This window comes from Saccostrea cucullata, unplaced genomic scaffold (assembly GCF_032062105.1).
Source record: "Saccostrea cucullata isolate Sc308-1 unplaced genomic scaffold, CSIRO_AGI_Scuc_v1 ctg239, whole genome shotgun sequence".
NCBI lineage: Eukaryota > Metazoa > Mollusca > Bivalvia > Ostreida > Ostreidae > Saccostrea > Saccostrea cuccullata.
In genome coordinates this window covers 208,617-233,659 of record NW_026939884.1, presented here as the reverse complement: position 1 = coordinate 233,659, position 25,043 = coordinate 208,617, and the positions used below count along the sequence as shown (strand labels likewise).

Here is a 25,043-nt window from a genome sequence, read left to right as displayed (position 1 = left end):
ACCCAGGGGGTCATGGTTTGAAAAAAATGTGTTTCAACACTATACATACATGTACTTTATTCATATTGATATTTATATGACTAATCAGCCTTTGTCGTTTTCAAGAAGATTTCTAAATACTTTTCCAATAAACTCCTATATAAAAATTTTCAACAAATTGATAATTGTACGTTGACTGTAAATGCATAATATGGATATTTTTTTTTTTACTTTGTTTATATAATTAACAAGGAAATTAAATCCAGTATAAAACTATAAAGGATTTAGGATAAAAGGCACACTACACGTTGGATCTTTTACCCGTAATCATAAATCAGGAGATCCCTCTATTAGATACTAGAATTTAATTCTGCAAGTGGTAATTTTGACTTAACTACGGCTCCCTTTCTAAGGAGAAAATTTTCAATAACGTTTGTCAAATTAAAATATTTTTTTTTCCATCCCCAACAATCAAAATGAATTTGAATTACCATATACATGTATATATACTGAATTCAAAAACTCCAAAGAAAAGCTTACAAAGATACGTACGTAGCTGGTACCAGTAAATGTTCTGATAACCTCTTTCTTTATTCCTCATAAGATATTAACAGTAGTGAAGGAGAAACTTCAAGAGTACTGTACAACAATATATGCATTAAGTGGTGTAAATCAGATGTGGATACTTAAAAATTCCAAGGAACTTTTGGACAATTTGAAATCACACGATTTTTTCTAAAATCAGCATCACAGAAACTTCCGACTTTTCAACTTTATACACAGCCATTCCCCACGATAAATTAAAGTACAGGCTATTGATATCATCGAGAGCTGCTTTTTCAATAAAAATAGAACTCGAAAATTTATTAACCTTGTCATTAGTCATTTGCAAAATTATTTTGTTAAAACATTCTGATTGTACACACAAGTACTCAGAAGTTGACATCAAAAGGATGCTTGAGTTTCTAATTGACAATTTCTATGTGGTTTTTGGAGACCAGGTCTTCTAGCAATCTATTGAAATTCCCATGCATGGGAACCCATTGCGCCCCGAGAATAGCAGACCTATTTTATATTCATATGAAGCAGAATTTGTCAACATATGCGTGAAAAGAAGAAAACACTTTATGTGGCCTTCAAATCGACATTTAGATATATCGACGACGTATTGTCAATCAACAATGGTTATTTCCATTCATATGTTGACAAGATATATCCCTGTGAGCTTGAGATAAAATATACCATAGAGTCTGACAAATCTGTTTTATATGTGAATAATTTACTTGAAAAAGACGTTAACGGTAATCTAACAGCCAAACTCTGTATATGATAGAAGTGATGATTTTAAATTTTCAATCGTCAACTTCCAGTACATATGCAGCATCACCAGCATGAGGAGTTTATCTCTCAGTTGATTCGATACGCAAGAGTATGTTCTACGTATGTAAACAATTTCTAAAACAAGGTAGGTTATTGACAAACACATTGATGAAACACGAATATAAGCAGTCTCATTTACAGTAATAATTTCGTAAGTTCTATGGTGATAATGATCTTGTCAGCAAATACAATTTATCATTGAATCAAATGCTGACTGACGTTTTTCAGTACTAATTGTTAGTCCATTATTTACACACTGATGAACGAGAGATTTTCCCGTTATTTCCCAATCATGACAAGGAGAACACGGTGGATGTGACCCATCGGCAGGGGATTCTCACTCCTCCATGGCACCTTATCCCACCTCTGTTGTTTCGGAGGTCCGTGTTTGCCCTGCTCCTATTTTGTATTGTTTTATGGAAATTTTTTTTAAGCTTGAATGCTGTTCGTTGATTCCATGTGTTTCACTCCTCCGTCTTTCAATTTAAACACTGACAAAGATTATTATTTTTTTTATAGTTGAAGTAAAATACAGCATTATACTTTTGCTGGATATTTTTCTCACGTTCGAATTTATGAAAGAAAATGTCTGTCCTAATAAATTTGCCAACCAGAAAAACTTGATTGCATTAGGGAATTGCTGACAATAAATATCCCTTGACCCCGCGCATGATGCGTTCGAACGAAAACAACGTCATTTTTACGTAGTTCTAAAACTATTGTCGCGGAGACACTCGCTCTCTCTACATGAGGAGGTCCACCAGATTCAGAAGTTGTGGTAGTTTTGATCTCCGAGTTATGCATTAATTCGAAGTGCCCTGTTCCTGCAGTGTTCAATGTCCACGAGAAGGCAAAGACGCCGGTGGAAGGAGATGTGAAGATACCCGTGTGTCCATTGTAAGCGTTGTCTAAAGAAAATGATTCACGTGAGTATATGTGCATCTTTATCAATTTAACTGAAGGATAATGTACTATCATTTATTTTATTTTTAAGATTTAGATGAACTTCTATTCTGAAGATGTAGCCTTCTAATCGACATCTAGATATCTGCAACAGCTTTTGCAAAGTGATTAATCACTTAATACAAGTTTATATTTACAGCTTTGAACCCCTAGAGTGACTGCAATCGAAAAAATAAAGAATCTGATAGTGATAACTTTAACGTAATAACAAATTTGCATTTGATACCTTAACATTCGTTGCTGTAATAATAACTTAGTAACTCTTGTATTCATACGCACAACTGACTTGCAAATGGGACTTTTTCTTATGCTGTTATACATTTGTAATTGAAATTATCTTATTTTTTTTACTAAGAGAAAAACAATTTAAAGGTATAATATACAAAAGGTTTTCAAAAATTCGTGCGATAAAATTAATAATATGTAGCCGGTGCTTGCTAAAATTTATAGAAAACATTAAATAACAAATTAAAAATTAAATAATTGTTAAAGAAATATTTATACGTCGTTAATTTGCCAAATAATCATTAAATGCACCGCTCTTTACATATGATCAGTCAGCACTGTCACCGTTTCAGTTTCATGACGTCCAAAAACGTCATTGTTTTTCAATGCCTCAATACACATTTTCTCGCTGCAATTCCCTGAAGAAAGACAAGACCTTGTCCAGATTCTATCAATGCCATGCGTACTTAGGTAGTAGCTGATTTCAATGCATAATAATCTATAAAATGTATAATAGAATGAAATCTGTCTACAGGTACATACGTCAAGCAAACTTTTTGTGTGAAGCCTACCCAGAATTCCATTTACCAGGATTCCATGCGATAATGGCAAATAAATAGATAACATAAAACATAAAGGTTTTCTGCTAATGTTTAATGTCCCTCTCGAAAATTTTCACTCATATGGAGCCACAACTTTTCGGTGGAGAGCTGCAAATTTTGTCCAATACTCGGCACTGAGGGCCGTTGAGTAGGATGGATCTTTTTTGTGTCGGCACCTACTGCGACACAGGACCTCCAGTCCAAATGCCTCGTGTAAATGGTCACATCGTAAAACATATCTAATTCTAAAAATCAACAGGGGTAAACCTTACAGTATTTAGGGATAAGTCAATCCCCTCCCCTTTGATCTCATTTTAAACCCCTTTTATGTGTTTGGACACTCAATATATTAAAAAATAATTTTATTTACGATTGTTACATTTCATGACTCTTTCAGAAACTACAGAATGAGGTTACAAATTGCAAATTTTACAGATTATAATTAGCCATATTTGCTTCCAGAATCATTTATTAATAATTTAAAAAAAACCTATGATTTATAGTTTTCTTTAGATAGAAAATATTATGTAAGCTTATGTGTAAAAATAAATCATTGATGTACCACAAAAAATTATATTTTATGGTGCTATTATATAAACTCGTATTTGTTAAATTTGCAAATGCTCACGTGTATTTGTGATCATGTTATCAAACACAATGGTCTGAGAATAGCCTGTACCAACTCTGTCCCTACTTGAGATGCTGGAAAATGCGCACAAACCTGTCCTTCCTCAAACATACAAAAGGATAGCGTTTTTTTTTAAAAATATATACACATGTATATTTAAAAATTTATTTCATTAAAATCAATTTAATGTACGAATCTTGAATTACCATTAATTTCGGCGTTTAAATTCTGACTTTCATTTAGACCAACACTGCTCTTTCTTACTCGCTTGAATACACCTGGTTTACGTTGAATTTGTTTTTCCAACATCTGTAATTCAACTTTCTCTTTCTTATTTTCACAAACACACTTCTTATCTTTTCCTTGTTGGCTCTGTTCCTCTAGTTGTTCTACCCTCTCTTCCAGTGCTCTCATCTTTGCTTCTAGCTTTAACACGGCATCAGTCTGCGTTAAAATGACTGAATTATCCCAATTTAAAATTTCAGAACCATTTGAGCGTGGTGTATTTACTGTCTGTACATCGCGATACAGCACTGAAATGGCAACAATGAAATAAAGATAAAAATCAAAGACATCTCTTCCGAATATTGCCATGATCAAGTAAGTGATCCAGCTCTTTGAGTATTGCACAACACTGTTAAGGCATACTATGGAAAAAAAAATCAACGGGAAACAGATGTGTACAAATATATACCTTTTTAATATTGATTTATTTTTCTGAGGCTATTAAATGACAAGATTACTAAAAATTTATTGAAATAATATTGTATCCCACACGCTGTATTGAATCTAGTTTTGTTACCTTTTTGAAAGTCACGTGTTAAATGTATATAGTGTGTACTACATGGAGATCATACACAAAGTTTAATATCGCAAGAGCATAACCTATTTCAATCAAAATAATTATGTCTTGAATTATTTATATGCACCTTGTACTTTTTGAAAAGTGCTGCTGCTTTAAAAAGAATTCACATCTTATTAGATAAATTTCATGTTATATACTAGTAGATCAGGTTGAAATATATGTGACCTTTACAAAGTATTTTATGCATCTATTGAATAATGATCTCGATTTCGGGAAAGTAGCAGCTTTTCTTATTGAATAAAATATATTTTAAACTAAAGCAGCAGCACTTTTCAAGTAAGGAAAATGTCCTTTATTCATATTTAAAAAAAAAATGGTTAAATATGATCTGATGTAGCAATATGATAATATGACGATTAAGAGTATGCCCTTGCGAAAAGGGAATTTAATTAGGCACCTCATTGTTAAACATGCGAACCGTGTAACAAAAGTATGGAAGATTTAGGTAGCATTTGCGTCATTTACCGCCGGTTTTACAGATGGTTACACAAACGTTTGAATTTGTCAAGCGGTTGACTGAGTTTAAACAAATGGTAACGTGGCAAGAAACCGTGGTGGTTCTTCTGGACAAATACATCCAGATTAATTAATTTGTAAAGAACACCAACTTGCTGCAGTGTACCAGGATCTTGTAGAGGTTGCGGCCACGCACTTTTTTCAGATCCAGACATTTGTTTGGGTGGCAATGGATAGTTTCGTACTAAAGACCTGTCAAATTTCTTTAAAAACAGATATTCCCCATTTGATGTTATATTTTATGTAGAAAAATGATTATGGAACACATTTGAAGCAGAATACTTGCTGAAAAAATGATGTGCATTGAACATGTAGGTATCACTAGACAAGACGTGTTTGCTCTGCTCCAGTCAGCATCAAAAATTGAGCGAACTGAGTAGACAAGACTATTGACAAAACACTCTTGCATTAATGTAGGAGAAAGGAAAAAAAACGACGGATGTGCTCCTGCAGAGAAATGATCAAAATTATTCAAAGTACAAGTAAGAAATAAGTAAGAGTTTTCGTTGCTTTCCAGGAGCAGTGATATCCCCTCGTGTGCTGTTGGTGCAAATTAATTAATTTCCAATAGAATCCGGAAATATTTCCTTCAAATTAATGTTTTTACATTCATTGTGAGTTCCAATATTGAGATAAAAGATACCACAGAGGCTGACACATCTGTTTCATACTTGGATATTTTACTTGAAAAAGACGTTAATGCTAATCTAAAAACCATGCTTTATGATAAACGTAATGACTTTAACTTTTCTATCGTCGACTTCCCTTACTTATGCAGCAATATATCTTCATCACCTGCATGTGGTGTTTATATATCTCAGTCGATTCGATAAGCAAGAGCATGCTCTACGTATGAACAGTTTCTAAAATGAGGTAAATTATTGACAAACAAGTTGATGAAACAAGAATATCAGCAGTCTCGTTTAAAGTCATCATTTCGTAAGTTCATAAGGTCGATACAATGACCTTGTCAGCAAATACAATTTATAAATTGCTGACTGAAGATTTTCATACTAATTGTTAGTCCGTTATATATGCACTGAATTGACGACGGATTTTTCCACTAATTCCCGATCATGACAAGGAGCACACGTCGGGTGTGACCGGTCAGCAGGGGATGCTCACTCCTCCATGGCACCTGATCCCACCTCTGATGTTGTAGAGGACCGTGTTTGCCCTGCTCCTATTTTGTATTGTTTTATGGACTTTTGATCTTGAATACTGTTCGTTATTTCCACATCCTTCATACATTTCATCATATCTGTTACTCAGAATATATTATTTGATTACACTATAAAACATGCTATATTAATTGTCTAAAAATATTTATTTGTGTTGACTTCACATTTGTTGTGTTTTCTTAATCCGACAAGTTACATGTAGCCATCCAATACGTTATTGAATACTGTCCATTATTTTTGATAATGGACAGATTTTTAAACTTATTGGACAGCCTGAGGTAGCTTTTTGAACTGTTTTCGGTCTTGCAAGAAATAGAAAGTATTAAAAGAATAAAAGATAATATAATACTAATGTTTTAAATGTATTTTGTACGTATTCATGCAGTCTTAGCATATCGTCCTCGTATTTTTTATTTTAATCGAGAAGTGGTGTAAATAAGATGTGGATATTTAAAAACTACAAGGAATTTGTAGAAAATTTGATATCACAATATTTTACCAAATTCTTTTAAACTAAAGTCTTTTCTACACTTAATACAACCATTCCCCACGAAAAATTGAAATCCAGGCTTTTTGATAGTATTGAAAGCTGTTTTTCAATGTAATTGGAATCGTTAATATACTTAAGTTTTCATACTTTGTCATTGGAAATTTTGCAAAATTATTTTCTTAAAAATATTTTGATTGTGCACACAAGTACTAATACTCTGAAGTTGACATCAAAATGATGCTCGAATTTCTGATTGACAATATCTATGTAGTTTTTGCAGATCAGGTTTTCCAACAGTCAGTTGCATTTTCCATGGATACTAATTGCGCCCCGTTATTAGCAGACATTTATTATATCCTCCGCTTGAAAAGCGGGAGGGTATATAGTAATCGTTAATTCCGTCCGTCCGTCTGTTACGCTTTGGGGTACCCATCTCTTATCCGCAACTCCTCTTATACCACTGAATGAAATTTGATGAAACTTTCACAGAATCTTTATTACATATTGCCATTGTGCACCTCCTATTTTACTTTTTGGTGCGACACATATTTTGGGTTTCCCATAATAAAACATGGACACTGCCATTTATACACATATGGGAGGCGGGGGGGGGGGGGTAAAATTTAGTGAGCCCATTGCTCACAGTACCTCTAGTACTGAAGGAGATTTTTTTTTTTCGAAAGCTCCTATATGAAAAGAGGAGAACAAAATATTATGTCGAATCAAATTTGACATTTCGATATATCGACGACGTATTATCGATTAACAATGGTTACTTCCATTCATATGGTGATTTGATATATCCCAGTAAGCTTGAAATAAGGAAATAAGATACCACAGAGTCTGATATATCTGTTTCATATTTGCAAATTATACTAGAAAAAGACGTTAATGGCAGTCTAACAACCAAGCTTTATGATAAACTTGATGACCCAATTCAACTTTTCTATCTTTAACTTTTCTTACTCATGCAGCAGTGAACCCTTATCACATGCAAATGGGGTTTACGGCTTTCAGTTGATTAGGTATGCAATATCATGTTCTAAGTATGAACAATTTCTAAAACGGGAAAAGCTTTTTACAAACAAAGTGACGAAACAAGGAGTTTGATTTCACCTCTCAAGTTTTATGGTAGATACAATGACCTTGTCAGCAAATACTGGTACAATCTATCACTAAGTTAAAGGCTTACTAAAAGTTTTCATTCTAATTGTAACAATTATATTTCCACACTGTGTATTGTCTACGGATTTTCTGCGTCTTTCCAGAACATGACAACGAGCACACGGCGGATGTGACCGGTCAGGAGGGGACGTTCACTCCTCCTTGGCACCTGATCCCACCTCTGATGTTTTAGAGGTCCGTGTTTGCTCTGTTCCCGATTTGAATTGTTTAAAGCATGAATACTATTCGTTTTCTTCATACTAGTATTTCATCATTAAATGATAAATTTGAAGATCAACGATTGAAATTCAAATACTTCAAAATTTTTCTGGACACCTTTAAGCTGTAAGGTAAGCTACAAATTCACCAGCTTCTAGGGAGCGTCGCCACCAGATCCCCATCAGTCGATCGACAAATACATGCATTCTCCCCAGCTTCCGAGAACTTCGCTTTCTAAATCAACTCTAGTGCTGAACCTATTGGGGACCTCAAAACGGCTTTTTAATTCAAGGAGACTTGGGGGTCAACAAATTTACAGCAAATCAGATATAACTGATTTTTTTAGATATGCTATCTTTTGCTGTCAACTATCATTTGACAAAGAAAAATTTCATACATAGTATTAGTTTTAAAATTTGATTATTTGTGTATATCTTTGATATATGGAGCTCTTCTTCTAAAGGAGATCAAAATAGTCTAAAAATGGCCATGACCACCCAGCCCCTTTAAATTGATTCGATCAAAAGTTAAAACATGTCAGATGTTTTGTCTTTTATAATAACCCCCACTTGAAAAGTGGTAGAGTAATCTGTAATCGGTATGTCCGTCCGCGTCCGTCTGTCTGTTACGCTTTGGGGTACCCATCTATTATCCGCAACTCCTCTTATACCACAGAGTGAAATTTAATGAAACTTTCACAGAATCTTTATTAAATATTGCCATTGTGCATCTTCTACTTTATTTTTTGATCTGACACATATTTTGGGTTTCCCGGCCACAGCAAAACATGGTCTTTGCCATTATAATCATATGGGAGGCGGGGGGTATCATTTAGTGAGCTCATTGCTCACAGTACCTCTAGTTTATTCTAAAAATGTTCCTTAAAATTTAAAACAATCTTGCACTGTACATAATCGAAAATAATGCTCATATGAGGTAGTGGAAATCATGTGTCAAGAAGAAGAATAGCTGTAGAACTGTAGCTCTCCGAAAAAAAAACTAGAGGTACTGTGAGCAATGAGCTCACTAAATGATACCCCCCGCCTCCCATATGATTATAATGGAAAAGTCCATGTTTTGTTGTGGCCAGGAAACCCAAAATATGTGTCGGATCAAAAAGTAAAATAGGAGGTGCACAATGGCAATATGTAATAAAGATTCTGTGAAAGTTTCATTAAATTTCACTCAGTGGTATAAGAGGAGTTGCGGATAAGAGATGGGTACCCCAAAGCGTAAAACCCCTGTCACACCGGGGCTGCGTCCTCACGGCGACCGCACGGCGTCCTCAAAAAATGCAAAACGCCGAGGTGATCGCAGTAGAGTCTCCTACAGCGCCGTGACAACGCGGCGAGATCTCCACTGAACGCCGTAGGGTCGCGTAGGGTCTCCTAGAACGCCAGAGGACGGCGATCACTTTGGGCATGCACAAAGTACGCGCCGTGTGATCGCCGTCTGATAAGAACGCAGTAGAAACGTAGTATGATCGCCGTAGCAGCGCGGTGAGATCTCCAACAACGTAGTGGGAGCTCCGTAAACGCCGTGAAGACGCACATGATCGCGGCCCGAACGCAGTGATAGTAGACTGCGCTTCCACGGAGATGTCGCGGAGTCCTTGGAGATGTCACTGCGTTTCTATCTCGTTTTTACGGCGCTTCTAATGAGATTTATCGTCTTGTGATTTTTTCGACTGCGATTACACGGCCACAGCACGGAGTTGTCACTGCGATCATTGCGCTCCCATGGCGTTTCTACAGCGTCCGTTTGCGATCACAATGCGCTTTCACGGCGTTGTTAGAGCGTTGTCAGCCAGCTCAAAAAACAAGAGCAATGGGATCATATTTGATCAGCAATAATTCCAACGTATTTGTTGCACTAGCAGCGTTTAAGTGAAAAAAAAAATGGAAGAGAAAATTACACCAGAACTTGTTCTGTTGTTTCACTTAAATTTTGTAGAAAACTTTTCAGTGTGTTTATTTTTTTTTACATTCATAATAAAATCAAAGAATATCTAACAACACATCTGAACCGATAAAATTGAAAAAAAGGAGTTTAATCATAAAACTATTAATAATTTAGTACTAAATTATTTCAATAGAACATTTTTAATTATTAAGAATTTTTCTTGGCATGATTAGAAGTCTTTTCATCGTGTAACTTGAATCTTTAAACAAAAATGTTTTACATTCCTTCTAAATACTAGAGGTACTGTGAGCAATGAGCTCACTAAATGATACCCCCCGCCTCCCATATGAATATATTGGCAGTATCCATGTTTTGCTCTGGAAAATCCAAAATATATGTCAGATCAAAAAGAAAAATAGGAGGTGCACAATGGCAATATGTAATAAAGATTCTGTGAAAGTTTCATTAAATTTCCTTCAGTGGTATGAGAGGAGTTGCGGATAAGAGATGGGTACCCCAAAGCGTAACAGACGGACGGACGGACAGACGGACGGACGGACAGACGTACAGACGGACGGAAATACCGATTACTATATACCCTCCCGCTTTTCAAGCGGGGGGTATAATAATATCAATGAGTATAGAACGCATTGTGAACGCAGTCAGCGCAGTGAGAACGCCGTGAACACGAGGTGAAAACTCCTAACGCGCCGTGAAAACTCCGCGGAAGCGCAGTCAATCGCCGAGAGATCTCCGTGGGAACGCAGTAGAACGCCGTGAGATCGCCGTAGAATCGCGTCCGTCGCCGTAGGGACGCCGTGACATCTTCATATTATGAAAATTTTACAGAAATTTGTGCAATTTTCCTGCGATTCCACGGCGATTTTAAAAATTTAACAACGCCGTAATGACTCCGTGTGAACGCAGCTTGGTGTGACAGGGCCTTAACAGACGGACGGACGTACAGACGGACGGACAGACGGAAGGACGGACGGAAATACCGATTACTATATACCCTCCCACTTTAAAGGGGGGGTATAAATATATTGACGAACGGACAGACTTAGAGTAAACCTATGGTCCTGTCCGGTTTCACCGGTAGTGGACTAATTATCCTCATCAGTTAATCAAACCCGTTATAAATAAATATAAATCTTTGTACAGTCCGTGTCGAGTATGTACCTACAGTCAAGTAGTTTCTTCATGCTTAAAAAATAGGAAAATGTACTTTTTGTATTTTTAAAGTGCCATAAATATTTTCCCAGATTGAATGGAACACATGCATTGGGATGGGAACAAATCTGATTAGTGGTCTTTTGCACTTCACCATTCCAACAGTTATAACAGGATCATTTTATTAACCATTCATTAGGTGTAAAAATCTTACATATCTATGGGTATAACAAAACGCCTAAAGGGCCGTAACAGAACTTAGAGAGGAAATTTTAAAAAATCATCTCATTAAGTGTTATTTATCTTCCTTGTTTATCATTTTTCGTATAATAACCTTAATTAACTCTGTCTCCGACATGAACTTTAAAGATATATACGCTTATGTCCAAAGGGTATAATTTGTATGTGCTAAACGTACTTCCGTGGGAATTGCAATTGTTGAAAACAGGGATAGCATTAGCAAAAATGCCTTGGAATGCTAAAGATAATACATGTAGTAGATTTTATATAATTAGGAACGTAGAATTTTATTTAAGGGCGTTCTGACCGATTAATCGTTTAATTCTTAAAGTATCAAGAACTTGATACATTGAATTTATCATTGATAACTCTACCAAAAGCAAGACTAAAGATATATTACAGGTAGTAATGTTTTGTTTATATTTTAAAATGATATCACTATAGATATGATACTTTATCTTTTTTAAAGAGAGAGAGAGAGAGAGAGAGAGAGATCCATGACCAAAGCGAAAATAATACTTAAATACATCGAAAAAAATCAGAGGAGACGTCCTGCGAGTTTATTATGCATTGTCACCGTAATTAAATGAAAGCCTGAACCATCGTTATATACAATGTTTCTGTATTGGATATATGCCGAATACAGTTCTGTATTAAAAAAATATCAGACAGTTTGAGGCCCGTTAGGGCCGAAAACTGTCTGATATTTTTTAATACAGAATTGTATGAGGCATATACCGTACTTAAAACATTGCTTTTGATTTACCTGAGACAGTCCGATATTAGAACAAAAGACAAAAATGTTAATACATGTAACTACTGAAGCAATTCTTTCAATAATGCAAGCTTAAATGTAAAGTATTTAGGGATTTGGCTACACTGAAGAAGGTATTTGAGAGAATTTGATAAGGAGAGTGGGGACAAAATTTTTCTTCATTAAAACATACACAGAGATTAAAGCAGTGAAATGAATTATCATGTCAGACAATCTAGTTAATGGTGAATTTGGAATGGAATGAAAAATGCCGATATGAAGAATATCCACAGAAAATTAAGCAGATGATAAAGGTACACTAGTCCATTTCATTTTTTTATGTCTACATATACCTTTGTTTTTGATGTTCCATGACAGAAAAACTAACAGTTTTGAGGGAAACGTTGAAAATTTCAAATTTCTTTCAAAATTTTGTTGCGAATCTGTCAAATTAAGTATTAATTATCATTTATTATGAAATAAAATTAAGATTGAGTAATACTTATATATATATATTGCTGCCTCGTTACACAATTTCGCATTAAAACGACGTGACCTTAACTTGTGCGAAAAGCCATGTGAGTTTAAAAGTGTACGGACCTGTATATTACATTGCATAACTATTTATTTCCAAAAACTTTTCTCAATATATTTTTTTCCTTCAACTTCCTAAAAATTTGATCCTACTCAAAGCATGCTGAATACTTGTTTACCATTGAAAAAAAAACCCAGAGCATCCCGCTTGTCTGTTATTAAGCTTTGAATGTCTGTAATCAGTCTAATATCCAAATATGAAACAGAATGGAAGATGATTAGTATGTTAAGAGTTATAACCAATATACCGGTAGTTGCCACTTAGCAATTTTGAACCTGTGTTTATATGCATATATATGTGCGTTCGTCCATTGTTGATCAAAAAGGACGTAAAGAAGAATTAAACCTTGAGGTGTAATATTGTGTTGGAAAAGGAGTCACTTTTCAACCACTATAACTTGGGTTACTATATTTTTCATTCATTATAATTTAATTTCAAACATTAAAGGTGCATGGAAGTTAATATTTTCTGTATAATATTACGACTAATATATTTTATATTTTATATTTTAATAGGATTTCACACAAAAATATATATTAAAAATCTTATTTCATCTAAAAGTTATTAAAACTTCAAATTTTATTTTTAATACTTATGAAAACTGGCAATCTTGTTTATAAATGAAAAATATTAAAACTATAATCTAGAAAATTTAGAGTAGAAATGTTCAAAAGCAAAACATACACAAAGTATATTGTCAGTCGGTGCAGTTTTGGTGAGCAGACTTTAGCAATTAAACGCACCCGGTTAATCGTAAACATCAACAATAACAGAGCTCGTGCCCTGTTTACAAAAACGGTGTACGTTTCACGGGTGTGATCAATTTACTAAACTTTGTACACAACAATAAGCGCGGAATGACGATACTTGTAAAGGCTTTTTGCTTTCTAACATTTCGACTCTGAATATAATTATTTTTGTGGATTAAAGTTTTAATATTTTTTATTAATACACAAGATTGCCACTTTTCCTAAGTATTAAGAATAAAAGTAAAATTTGTGAGAGTGCAAGGATGTGTTAATCAAACCCATCCAAAAATTTGAAGTTTCAAGAACTTTAAGATGAAATAAAATTTTCAATATATTTTTGTGTGAAATGCTTTTAAAATATATCATTCGTAATACCCGGTATTATACAGAAAATATTTACTTCTGAGTTATTTACATCTGTTCTTAAAATAATTGTGGGATTTTGAAATTTTTCAAACAATAAATCTACAATGAACTGTCAGATAAAACAATACGTTACGTTTTGGAATAAATCTATTAGCAATGAAAAAAAAAATATTTTCCCGCGCTTGCACGGGATTTCAGCTAGTAAATTACAAAAAAAGGTCTTGAAGACTGAACTCGAGAGCAATTAATCTTGCCCGCATAGTTCTGTCTTCAAAAATATACATGTATATTTCCATAGTGGAGATTTTGTGGAAGATTTTTGTGGTAGCCCTCTCCTGAAAAGATCAGATAAAAATATCGGACAGGGCTACATTATTGCAGATAGGAAACAACTACTTTAAATACACATATAAAAAAGTATTTCCGTGTATTTTAAGTTCATATGATATTGAAAATCGTAGTTTTATTTTAATTTTCAAGTCTACTAGCCTCTTCCGTCTAAAGAAAAGCAAGGAAACAATTCATTCTAATCACATTTGAATTCAAATATTGCAATATATAAGACAGGAAAATATGTCGCGCCTATATTTTTCTGTACTTCTTATTTCTGTAGAAGCAGCCATAACTACCGCACAATCGAAGTGTACAGGGTATGTATGTAGGAAAGGATTATTTAAATAAGGAAGAAAATGATGAAAAGAATTTAATAAAAAATTATTTATTAATAGAAAAGATGGTTTTCTGGTGTGCTGCGCGGGCTTCGAATTGGATAAAAAGACAGGAATCTGCAGAGGTAAATAAACTTTGTACTTACTTATTAATTATACAAAAGCCTATTGAGTTCATTACGTAGGTTTAAAAAAATCGCGTTATAACGCGAAACTTTCGCAAATTAACTCTGAATTTTGCGATATAACGCGAAACTATATGTATACCAGTATATAGTAATGTTACTCAGAAAGCTTAGATCTTGAATGAACAGAATTTTGCAAATTTATTTCAAAACCATAAGACGACGATGGTCTAATTTGTCTGATACACGACTGGGATGAGGGGGCAAGCATCGAGTCTCAATCCTTTATCTGACATAAAAGACCAGCTGTGTTTTGTTTCTCAGTTGAAACATTGTTTTTTTAAATGTAATTTTGTATTACTTATTGTCATGGTACGATACTTTTGACTGTGACCAAGCAAAATAGAAGGGGTGCCTAGGAGTTTCAGACATTTCTTGTAGATGGATATATATTAATTTTCTGATTGAACGTTCTTCACTGATTAAATTAAATTTCATTTTTCGTCGTGGCTTTCTAGATATAGGTTGAAAGTATGGCAAGCCTTTTTGCTATTTATTCGGAAAAAAAAAATTCTCTTAAAATTACATTTTAGAGAGATATCTCTTAATAAATAGAGATAACTCCCAACTAAAAGAGATATCTCTCATTTTTAAGAGATATCTCTATGAAAAAGGTATATTTATTAAACTCAGAGAGATATCTCTTATACTTAGAGAGATATCTCTTTTTATACGAGGGAAATATCTCTAGGTGAAAGAGATATCTCTTTCTCTCTGAAAGATATTTTTTGTGAAAAAATCTCTCGGGGAGAAAGAGATATCTCTTTCACCTAGAAAGATATATCTTATACTTTTTGAGATATCTTTCCAAGTTTAAGAGATATCTCTTGAAGTAAAAGAGATATCTCTCTTAGTTTATCTTAAGAGATATCTCTCAAAGTGATAGAGATATCTCTTTATTGCAAAGAGATATCTCTCTTCATTGTTTTTATTTAAATTGCATTTGAAATGACTTCTCCCTTTACCGGAAGTAAGCTTTTTATTCACGGAAGTACATTAAAGTATTGTTAAATTTCGTCATATTTACGACAGTCTACATTACAGCTTTACTAAAGATGACAAGTAATTCAGTGTTGTCTAGATTTAAATTACTAGTAGTGATATAGTTGATTATTTCATATGATGAGAAAATTCGGTCCATTGCATTTGAGATTTTATGCTTACTTTCGTTTTTAGCTCACCTGAGCCGAAGGCTCAAGTGAGCTTTTCTGATCACATTTTGTCCGGCGTCCGTCTGTCCGTCTGTCTGTCTGTCTGTCTGTAAACTTTTCACATTTTCGACTTCTTCTCAAGAACCGCTGGGCCAATTTCAACCAAACTTGCCACAAAGTATCCTTGGGTGAAGGGGATTCAAGTTTGTTCAAATGAAGGGACACACCCTCATTCAAGGACAGATAATTGGGAATTAATTAATTTGGTGGCATATTTTAAAAATCTTCTTCTCAAGAACCACTGTGCCAGGAAAGATGAAACTTATGGGGAAACATCCTCAGGTAGTGTAGATTCAAGTTTGTTCAAATCATGACCCCCAGGGGTAGGGCGGGGCCAAAATGGCCGACCAAAGTTTTACAAAGAAAAATATAGGAAAATTCTTTAAAAATCTTCTTCTCATGAATGACAAAGCAATAATTCATCATATTTATATGGAAGCATGCTCAGGTAGTGTAGATTCAAGTTTGTTCAAATCATGACCCCCGGGGGTAGGGCGGGGCCAAAATGGCCGACCAAAGTTTTACATAGAAATATATAGGAAAATTCTTTAAAAATCTTCTTCTCAAGAATGTCAAAGCCATAATTCATCATATTTATATGGAAGCATGCTCAGGTAGTGTAGATTCAAGTTTGTTCAGTCATGACCCCCGGGGGTAGGGCGGGGCCAAAATGGCCGACCAAAGTTTTACATAGAAATTATATAGGAAAATTCTTTAAAAATCTCCTTCTCAAGAATGACAAAGCCATAATTCATCATATTTATATGGAAGCATGTTCAGGTAGTGTAAATTCAAGTTTGTTCAAATCATGACCCCCCGGGGGTAGGGCGGGGCCAAAATGGCCGACCAAAGTTTTACATAGAAGTATATAGGAAAATTTATTAAACATCTTCTTTTCAAGAATGACAAAGCCATAATTTATCATATTTATATGGAAGCATGCTCAGGTAGTGTAGATTCAAGTTTGTTCAAGTCATGACCCCCGGGGGTAGAGCGGGGCCAAAATGGCCGACCAAAGTTTTACATAGAAATATATAGGAAAATTCTTTAAAAATTTTCTTCTCAAGAATGACAAATCCATAATTCATCATATTTATATGGAAGCATGCTCAAGTAGTGTAGATTCAAATTTGTTCAAATCATGATCCCCAGGGGTAGGGCGGGGCCAAAATGGCCGACTAAAGATTTTAAAGATATATATAGGAAAATTCTTTAAAAATCATTTTCTAAAAAATAGCAAATCCATGATTGGTCATGGGACTACTTTTGGATTTAAACTTTACAATAAAAAGCCATTTTCTACTTTTTCCTACCCTTAGTGCTCAGGTGAGCGATGTGGCCCATGGGCCTCTTGTCTTGAATATTAAACTTTTATCATTTTTATCAACAAACATGCCATTTTTGTTTGTTGTTTCAAACAAGGGATTTATAGTATTTTTGTCTACATAGAATATATATTATTCTAGGTATTGCTTGCTCCACGAAGTCTTTTTTCTTGCAACAGCGAAATTATTCCAGGGACTTAACTTCCTGTTTCGCTTTCGTTTTAAAGGGGAGAACTAATTATTTCATTCTAAGGATGACTTGAATTGAGATATCTCTTTCATTTAACATGACATCTCTTTAGCTTAGAAAGATACCTCTTTTTGAAAATCTAAAGAGATATCTCTCTAATTAAGAAAGATATCTCTTTTTACCTTGTTTACGAGATATCTCTCTAACTTTAAAAGATATATCTCTAAGTAAAAGAGATATCGCTCTAAGTAAAAAATCTCTTTTACAAAAAGGGATATCTCTTTTGTTTGAAGAGATACCGGTATCTCTCTAAGGTATAAAGATATCTCTATTAGTCAAAGAGATATATCTCTATAAGCTAAAGAGATATCTCTCTATGCTATAGAGAGACATCTCTCTTATTGAAAGAAAAGTTTTATTTCACGAATAAATAGTAAAAGGTTTTGCCATATAAGAGCTGAACAATTTCATGACATTAAGGTGTCATTCTTGTCCTGTTGCTGAGAAGATTAAATATTCATAATATTTGCTTCTACGCATGTTTATATATTAAGATGTAAGGGATTTAAAGGATCATTTTTTCCTGATCACAATTGTGAAAGTCTATATAGATATGGTAAACTGAGTTTGAAATCTAGCATGAATTACATTTTCTGCGAAATGGCGGCGTATGAAAATGTCTTCTTTTCTGCTTCAGCAAATACTATAGAACAATGTATTTGGTTTAATTTTTAATACAATCCAAGACGTGAAGAAATACTTAATGAAAAGTTTTCTCTACCATGATACACCATAGACGAACTTCTTGACACATATTTGATTTTACATATGAGTAAACAGATTTGCATCTGCCCCTGACTAAACCACAAGGGATTAGTTTTGCAGATATGCAAGTGGATTAATGAAGTGAATTTTATATAATATATACATACCTTTACTGTTTTTTTACCAGCTGGTTTCTTGGCTCCACATTAAGTTATAGTTCGCATCCAAAAATTTGCGCTCTTCCTATTTTCCTATGGATCACTATGAATCTCAACAGTTCTAGATATGACTTTGTTACTACCAGGACTGTATTTTTTGGTAATAAATGAACATCTTCAAATGTCATATATTATTGATTTCTTTCTAGAATGTGGTGACGGTTATTTTGGCGAAAACTGCTCTGAAGTGTGTCGGTTTCCAACATTTGGCCGACGGTGTCAGGGGTTATGTGACTGTCCTCTATCAATGTGTGACTTTGTCAAAGGATGTACTTACACATCAGGTGAGATAAAGTATTGCGACTTTATGCCTAAAAATTTCGCATGCATAAAAAACCCTCTCTTTCCTTCTCACTCAAAAAGTTGTCACCTTTTAACTACTCTCGGTTTGCCCACATGTCACAATGGTCAGAGCATCTGTTCTAGAGTCGCGAAGGAAAGAGTTATCCTCTTAAGCAGGGTCTAAAAATAGATTTTAAGGCACTTGTCCAAGGGCAAGTACATAGTCAGTATTCACTTGCCTTTCCTGAATTTTTATTTTTGCTTTTTCAACAATAAACTGGAATTGTATTTACAAATATTTCAAAAAAGAAAAAGAGGAAGACAAATACTGAGTAGATCATGTAAGCCCCCTGTGTCCAGCTTCAAATCTAAGGCTTACACATTGATATTTTTTTGATAAGTCACTTGCCCACGGCCAAGTGGTCGATAAAATTTCACTTTCCCACCCCTAAAATTCACTAGCACAGGCGTCGGGCAATGGGATTTGTCATCCCCTGTTGGGTTTGAATCCCACTGTGGGACGTGGAGAGCGTTCCTTCGAATGAGGCCGCATAAACCTAGATCTCGTGTTGTGGTAGATGATGGCACGAAAAAGATCCCTCACAGCTCAATGACCCCGAGAGCCAAGCATAGGACAAAATTTGCAGCTTCCACCGGCAAGCGGTGACATCTCCATATGAGTGAAAAATTCTCGAGATGGACGTTTAATAACAAACAAACAAACAAAATACTACTCTCAGATAGGTGACGATAACCGGTCTGTAAACAATACATCTGTTTATTACTAGCAATGTTGGTCGGTTTATATAACGAGTCACAAGCACCTTTTTTGTACATAGGGCACCCCTACGTTTTCTTCAGAAAAAAAGAAGTACTGTTTATTTGAAACAACTAGCTTCCTGTAGTATGAATGGTAGAAACATACCGATCAGAGGATAGAATTCAGTGACATTTTTTAAAATGAATATATTTCTTATTTTTATTTCTTTAATTACAATATCTTTGACGTCATATGTTATCCAAATTTTGTAGAAATATATTTACAATGAATTCAAATGATCTGTATTGAAAAAATTTAATTATCACGATGTATTATTAACTGATCGAGATTTAATAATAATGCAAAATTTGGATCGCGGAGCATGCAGGTCAAAATTTAGTAACTTACAAACAATACACTAAATAAAATACACTAAATAATGCCTGTTGTAATGCCCATTTCTCTGTAAAATTGAGTAAAAACAAAAAGAAAACTAGAAATTCAAATTAAGAATTGCTACATCGATTCATATTCCAAATTTTGTCTTAATATTTTGCTTCGTTGAAAAGAAATCAACTTGAGAAGATAGGTAGTCCTCATTAAAAACAACAAAAACGATGACGTTGTAGAATGTCGCGGAGCAGCAGATAACGGTTTATCATAACAATGTAATTTTGTGTTTTACTCGGGAAAAATCTTGAATAAGCTCTAAAAATGTTGAAGGAATAAACAAAACGTTACAAGCGAGTCGTGCATGAGTGTACACATAGTACAGGCAGTATTTGAGTGACAGAGACTCTGTATCGGAATTATGAAAGTCCTAGTATTTACAGTTCAAAAGTTTGGATTTTTTGTGGAAACTGGAAAAGTGGGTCAAACACCAAGATCAAGATCAAATTTGGTGGTACCAAACGAAAGGTCTTGTCACAAGGAATACACATGTGAAATATGAAAGACATGGCTCTCCTAAATCAAAAGTTATGGACAAGGTTAAAGTTTTTGCGGACAAACAGACAGCTAGACAGACAGACAGCTAGACGAACGGAGGGACACGACAAAAATATATACCCCCAAATCTTCGATTACGTGGACATAAAAAATTAGGACATTGGTATTTATAACGAGCACTATTAGAATATATAAGTGAGGACTAATAATCACAATCACATGTGCTGAATTCTGTTACGAATTCCAGGACATGTATTTCCCATGTGCTGAAATATGATGATTAATAATTGCAAGACAACTTTACAGGACGTTTGCGGATATTGAGCTGAATTTTTGTATTTAAGTGTCTCTTGATTGAGTTATACATGTAGATATAGTTTCCTTATGCATTACTCTTTGAATGCTTGTTTTAACTTTTTAGGAGGAATTTGGTTTGAAATATTTCTAAAACGATGTAAATTTGTTGACAAGCAAGTTAATGAAACAAGAATATCAGCAGTCTCGTTGAAAGTCGTCATTTCGTAAGTTCTATGGTCGATACAATGACCTTGTCAGCAAAAACAGTTTACCATCGAGTCAAATGGTGACTGAAGTTTTTCAAACTAACTGTTAGTTCACTATTTTGACACTGTATTGACGACGGATTTTCCGTTATTTTCCGATCATGACAAGGAGCACACGGCGGGAGTGAGCGGACGGCAGGGGATGCTCACTCCACCATGGCAACTGGTCCCACCTTTGATGTTTTGGGGTCCGTGTTTGCTGTGCTCCTATTCTGTATTGTTTTATGGACTTTTGATCTTGCATTCGTTATCTCCATATGTTTCATGTGGTTAAGTACTAAAAAATTACAGGAAACTGTTAGCTATTTACAAAATCTCATCAAAAACAATAACATCAAAACACACAACTTTTCAACGCCACTCCTGACGATAAATTAAAGTCAAGATTTTTTATCCTCATCGAGAGCGGCTTTTTTTAAAATTAGAAATTGAATATCTTTGAATAAGTAATTTACAAAATTATTTTGTTAACAATTTTCAAACACTCTGTTTGCAAAAGAGGTATTCTGAAGTTAATTTTAAAAAATGCACGAGTTTCTGATTGAAAGTATTTATGTACAGTAGTTTGTTGACCAACATTCTGTCGAAATTTCCATGCCGGGAAACTCGTAACGTCCCGTCATTGGCAGATTTATTTTTGTATTCATATGAAGTATAATTCATACAAAATCTTATATATGAGAAGAAAATACTTGCTGTGTCCTTCAAATCGACATACTGAAATAAAGATTCTAAGAAGTTTGTAACTTCTGTTCCATATTTGGGTATTTTACTTGAAAAGAGCGTAAAAAATACCTTATCAACAAAGCCTTTTTATAAACATGATGACTCAGCACTTAATCGTCAACTTCCATTTCTCATGTACTAATACTACGTTACATTTCCGTTTATTGTGCTCTGCGGGTACAAAACATATTGATTTCAAATGTAAATAATATTTTGATTTCTGTTACATCGAATTGAATGAAACTTTACACATCAACAAAACAAATATTTTTACATATTATATTGTGCTTATTTTAATTTCTAGTAAGTAATAAAACGAAGATTGACATCGTCCATGAACTTTTCGAAAAACTCTCGTATATCCTTAACACCTGCATATACATGGGATTTATATCTATCAGTTGATTTGATACTCAATAATATGTTCACCGGACAATAAATTTCCTAAACGAAGCAAGCTATTGACAAACAAGATTGTGAAACAACTGTCTCCTTTAAAGTCATCATTTCGCAACTTCTTTTGTCTATAGAATTACCTTGTTAGCAAATACAATAAAAGTCAAATCCTGCATTCTAATTTTGAACATCAATGAAACACTGATCATAACTTTTATGTTAGAAGTTTCTTGTTTTCCACGGTTATGAAACCAGTCGGAATGTGACCGGTCGGTAAAGGATGCTTTTGATAAAAAGTCAACACAAAATTTGTGGAAAAAAAGTATTTGAAAGTAAGAGAAAAGGCATAAAAGTTTTGTAAACTTCCAGGAAAAAACTGACAAGCTGACTGTCAAGCCAAGAAAACAGTCGTTGGGGAGAGGATAGGGGTCCAATATCATTTTTCTATAATAACAAATTAACCATGATATTAGTGATGTTGGTGAACTTTATCAAAGGGAAGGGGAATTTCTTTCAATGAACTTTGAAAAAAGTGAGGGGAGGGGGTAGACTTCCTGTCCCTCTTTGATGCTGTCCGCTAATTGAGAAGAATTAAAGTTAAAAAGGAACTCATAATATGAGTTCCGTTCTGGGGACAGAAAACCTTCATAATAAAGATAACTGGTATGTTAAAAATGCTTGATTCCAAGAAAACCTCGTACCTCTCATTCAAGATTATTACTAGTATCCGATTCTAATATAGAATGACGTATAAAAGAGAGGAGAAAAAATAACTGGCATTGGTTAATTATCAAATTTATAATTCATAAAATGTCTTATTTAGTGAACATAACCTAAAATATTACCTACCTTTTTTTTTGTATTATTGTTTTTTAGAAATGATGCCCACTACAACGTTAATTCACCGGCTAACATCAACACACCTGCAATCAGTGACTACAAGTGTCAAGATAGAGAGGTTAAATAGCGGTACATAATAGAAATTTGATTGATTGATTGTATGTTGTTTAACGTCCCTCTCGAGAATTTTCACTCACATGGAGACGTAACCGTATGCCAACGCCTACTGCGACACGGGACCTACGTTTTTAAGGTATTACCCGAAAAACTCGTGACTTTCACTTCTAATGCCGAGCGTTTAGCGAAAGAACAGTCACTACCTATGTTTACGTCTTAGGGTTGCGGCGGCCCCTCGAACGAGAATCGAACAAGGACCGAAGCGAACGCTCTACCACTAGGCTACCGTGACCAGTAATAGAAATTTGAAATCAATTAATATGCCTCAAAGTTTTTAAGAGTTTCAGATCAAATTGTCTGCCTCTCTAGTCCGAAAACAAATCTATGGAACATAATGATTTGTTTGTATTGTTGTTTTACATCTATTCTGGAATTTTTAAATCACGTTTGTACACTTTCAGTTGCCGATGAAAGGGAGCAAACTTCAATACGTACTCGACACTTATGGATATTGAACATTGAGGTATCTACTGCCACACTGGTACTCCGTTAATACTGTATAATCTACATGACAATTCTACATTACATATACTTGTAAAATTATACATAAACTTAACTGAAATTTTGTTCTCTGCACTGACAAAATTGTGTCAAATGACCTTCTTGCCACCTACCATTTCTTAATATTATTTCAGAATCATAACTTGCACAATGATTTTATGCTCCTAAGTGGAAACCAATAGATGTGACCGTATAAACCGAGGCCATGTTGACGTATGGAACGCCATCACTGCCTTATAGCATACAACTATGCATTTATTATGTCAATTTATCATTACGTGATGTGAACATATCTTTACGTTATGTCATTTTTTTATGATATGATGTGAAAATATCATAACATCATGTCAATGCTGCATTACATGAAGTAAATACATTCTTTTATTATGTCAGTACTTCATAACTTAAAGTAAAAAATCCATTTTGTTAAGTGATTATGTGTTTACATTGTGTTAAAACTTTATTACTTGAAATGAATGTTTCTTTACATCATTTCATTTCTTTAATATGTGAGGTCAAAATTGCATTACGTCAAGCAAATTGTGTTTTATAATTAAACTTATCATTACATGAAGTCAAAAATCCATTCCTTTTTGAGAGTGTATATTTCTATTATATCAAAGCATTATTACGTGATATGGATTTATCTTTATTATACGTCGGGAGCATCATGATGTTAGGTGAACACATCTTACCTTCATGTCATTGCTTTATTACGTGGTGTAAAAAGTGTATAACATAATGTGAACATATCTTTATATTATATCAACACTTTATTACATTATGTCAAAACTCCATTCCGTGATGTGGATATATAATTACGTTATGTCAACCTTTTCTAATGTGATTTAAAAACATCTTTATATTGTGTTAACTCTTCATCATGTTGATTCCAAAAGTTCATTACCTGATGTAAAAATACATTTTCATTATCTCAAAGCTGTATATCCGTGTTTTAATGACTGGTAAGAGAAAGGGGGGGGGCTCCTCATTGATTAGGACGAATTTCAGGCACATAATATCAGCCCCCCCCCCTCTTTTCCCCTATATAACTTTACTATAGGAAATGTAATGTTCATGGAAAGCACAGCCCCATCCCCACTTTTTCTTGAAGTATAGTCCACTACGGGTAATGTAGTATACTTGAAAAAAAAATTAGGACTGTTTTTTGTTTCGAGTAGAATTTTTTTTTCTGGTTGACCTCCCAGTGGCGGATTTAAGGGGGGGGCGCACCCGGCGCGCGCCCCATAAAATTGTCAAAGTTAACGTAAATCACAGTTTCGTCTAGAAAATGTAA

The 25,043-nt window shown here is 34.3% G+C and overlaps 2 protein-coding genes across 3 annotated transcripts in view; one reads left to right on the top strand and one right to left on the bottom strand.

The window, feature by feature from the left end:
• Positions 1–1,856: 1,856 nt before the first annotated feature.
• Positions 1,857–4,371, bottom strand: LOC134254173 (uncharacterized). Its single transcript, XM_062736717.1, has 3 exons — positions 3,984–4,371; positions 3,778–3,879; positions 1,857–2,267 (listed from the first exon to the last, which is right to left on the bottom strand). The coding sequence occupies exons 1-3, from the start codon at positions 4,369–4,371 to the stop codon at positions 1,954–1,956; spliced, it is 804 nt and encodes a 267-aa protein (XP_062592701.1). The 3' UTR covers positions 1,857–1,953.
• The window catches only part of LOC134254176 (uncharacterized), a 38,659-nt gene continuing 17,876 nt past the window's right edge, over positions 4,261–25,043 (top strand). Inside the window, exons 1-4 of one of the 2 annotated variants that reach the window (XR_009989269.1) lie at positions 4,261–4,377; positions 14,605–14,641; positions 14,720–14,784; positions 18,703–18,837. Coding sequence is in view for 1 of the 2 variants with exons in the window: in XM_062736719.1 (XP_062592703.1) it covers positions 14,565–14,641; positions 14,720–14,784; positions 18,703–18,837 (277 nt within the window). In the remaining variant the exon portion in view is untranslated. Of the gene's footprint in view, positions 4,378–14,548; positions 14,642–14,719; positions 14,785–18,702; positions 18,838–25,043 lie in introns of those variants that run through there. The other variant, XM_062736719.1, reaches the window with a different exon arrangement.

Excerpts from the sequence above, each read along its gene's own strand:
- LOC134254173 (XM_062736717.1), bottom strand. The coding sequence starts at position 4,371 with ATGGCAATATTCGGAAGAGATGTCTTTGATTTTTATCTTTATTTCATT. Across the intron at positions 3,880-3,983 it reads TTTAAACGCCGAAATTAATG|GAAGGACAGGTTTGTGCGCA; the intron begins GTAATTCAAGAT and ends TGTATGTTTGAG. Across the intron at positions 2,268-3,777 it reads TAACATGATCACAAATACAC|ACAACGCTTACAATGGACAC; the intron begins GTGAGCATTTGC and ends CATTTTCTTTAG.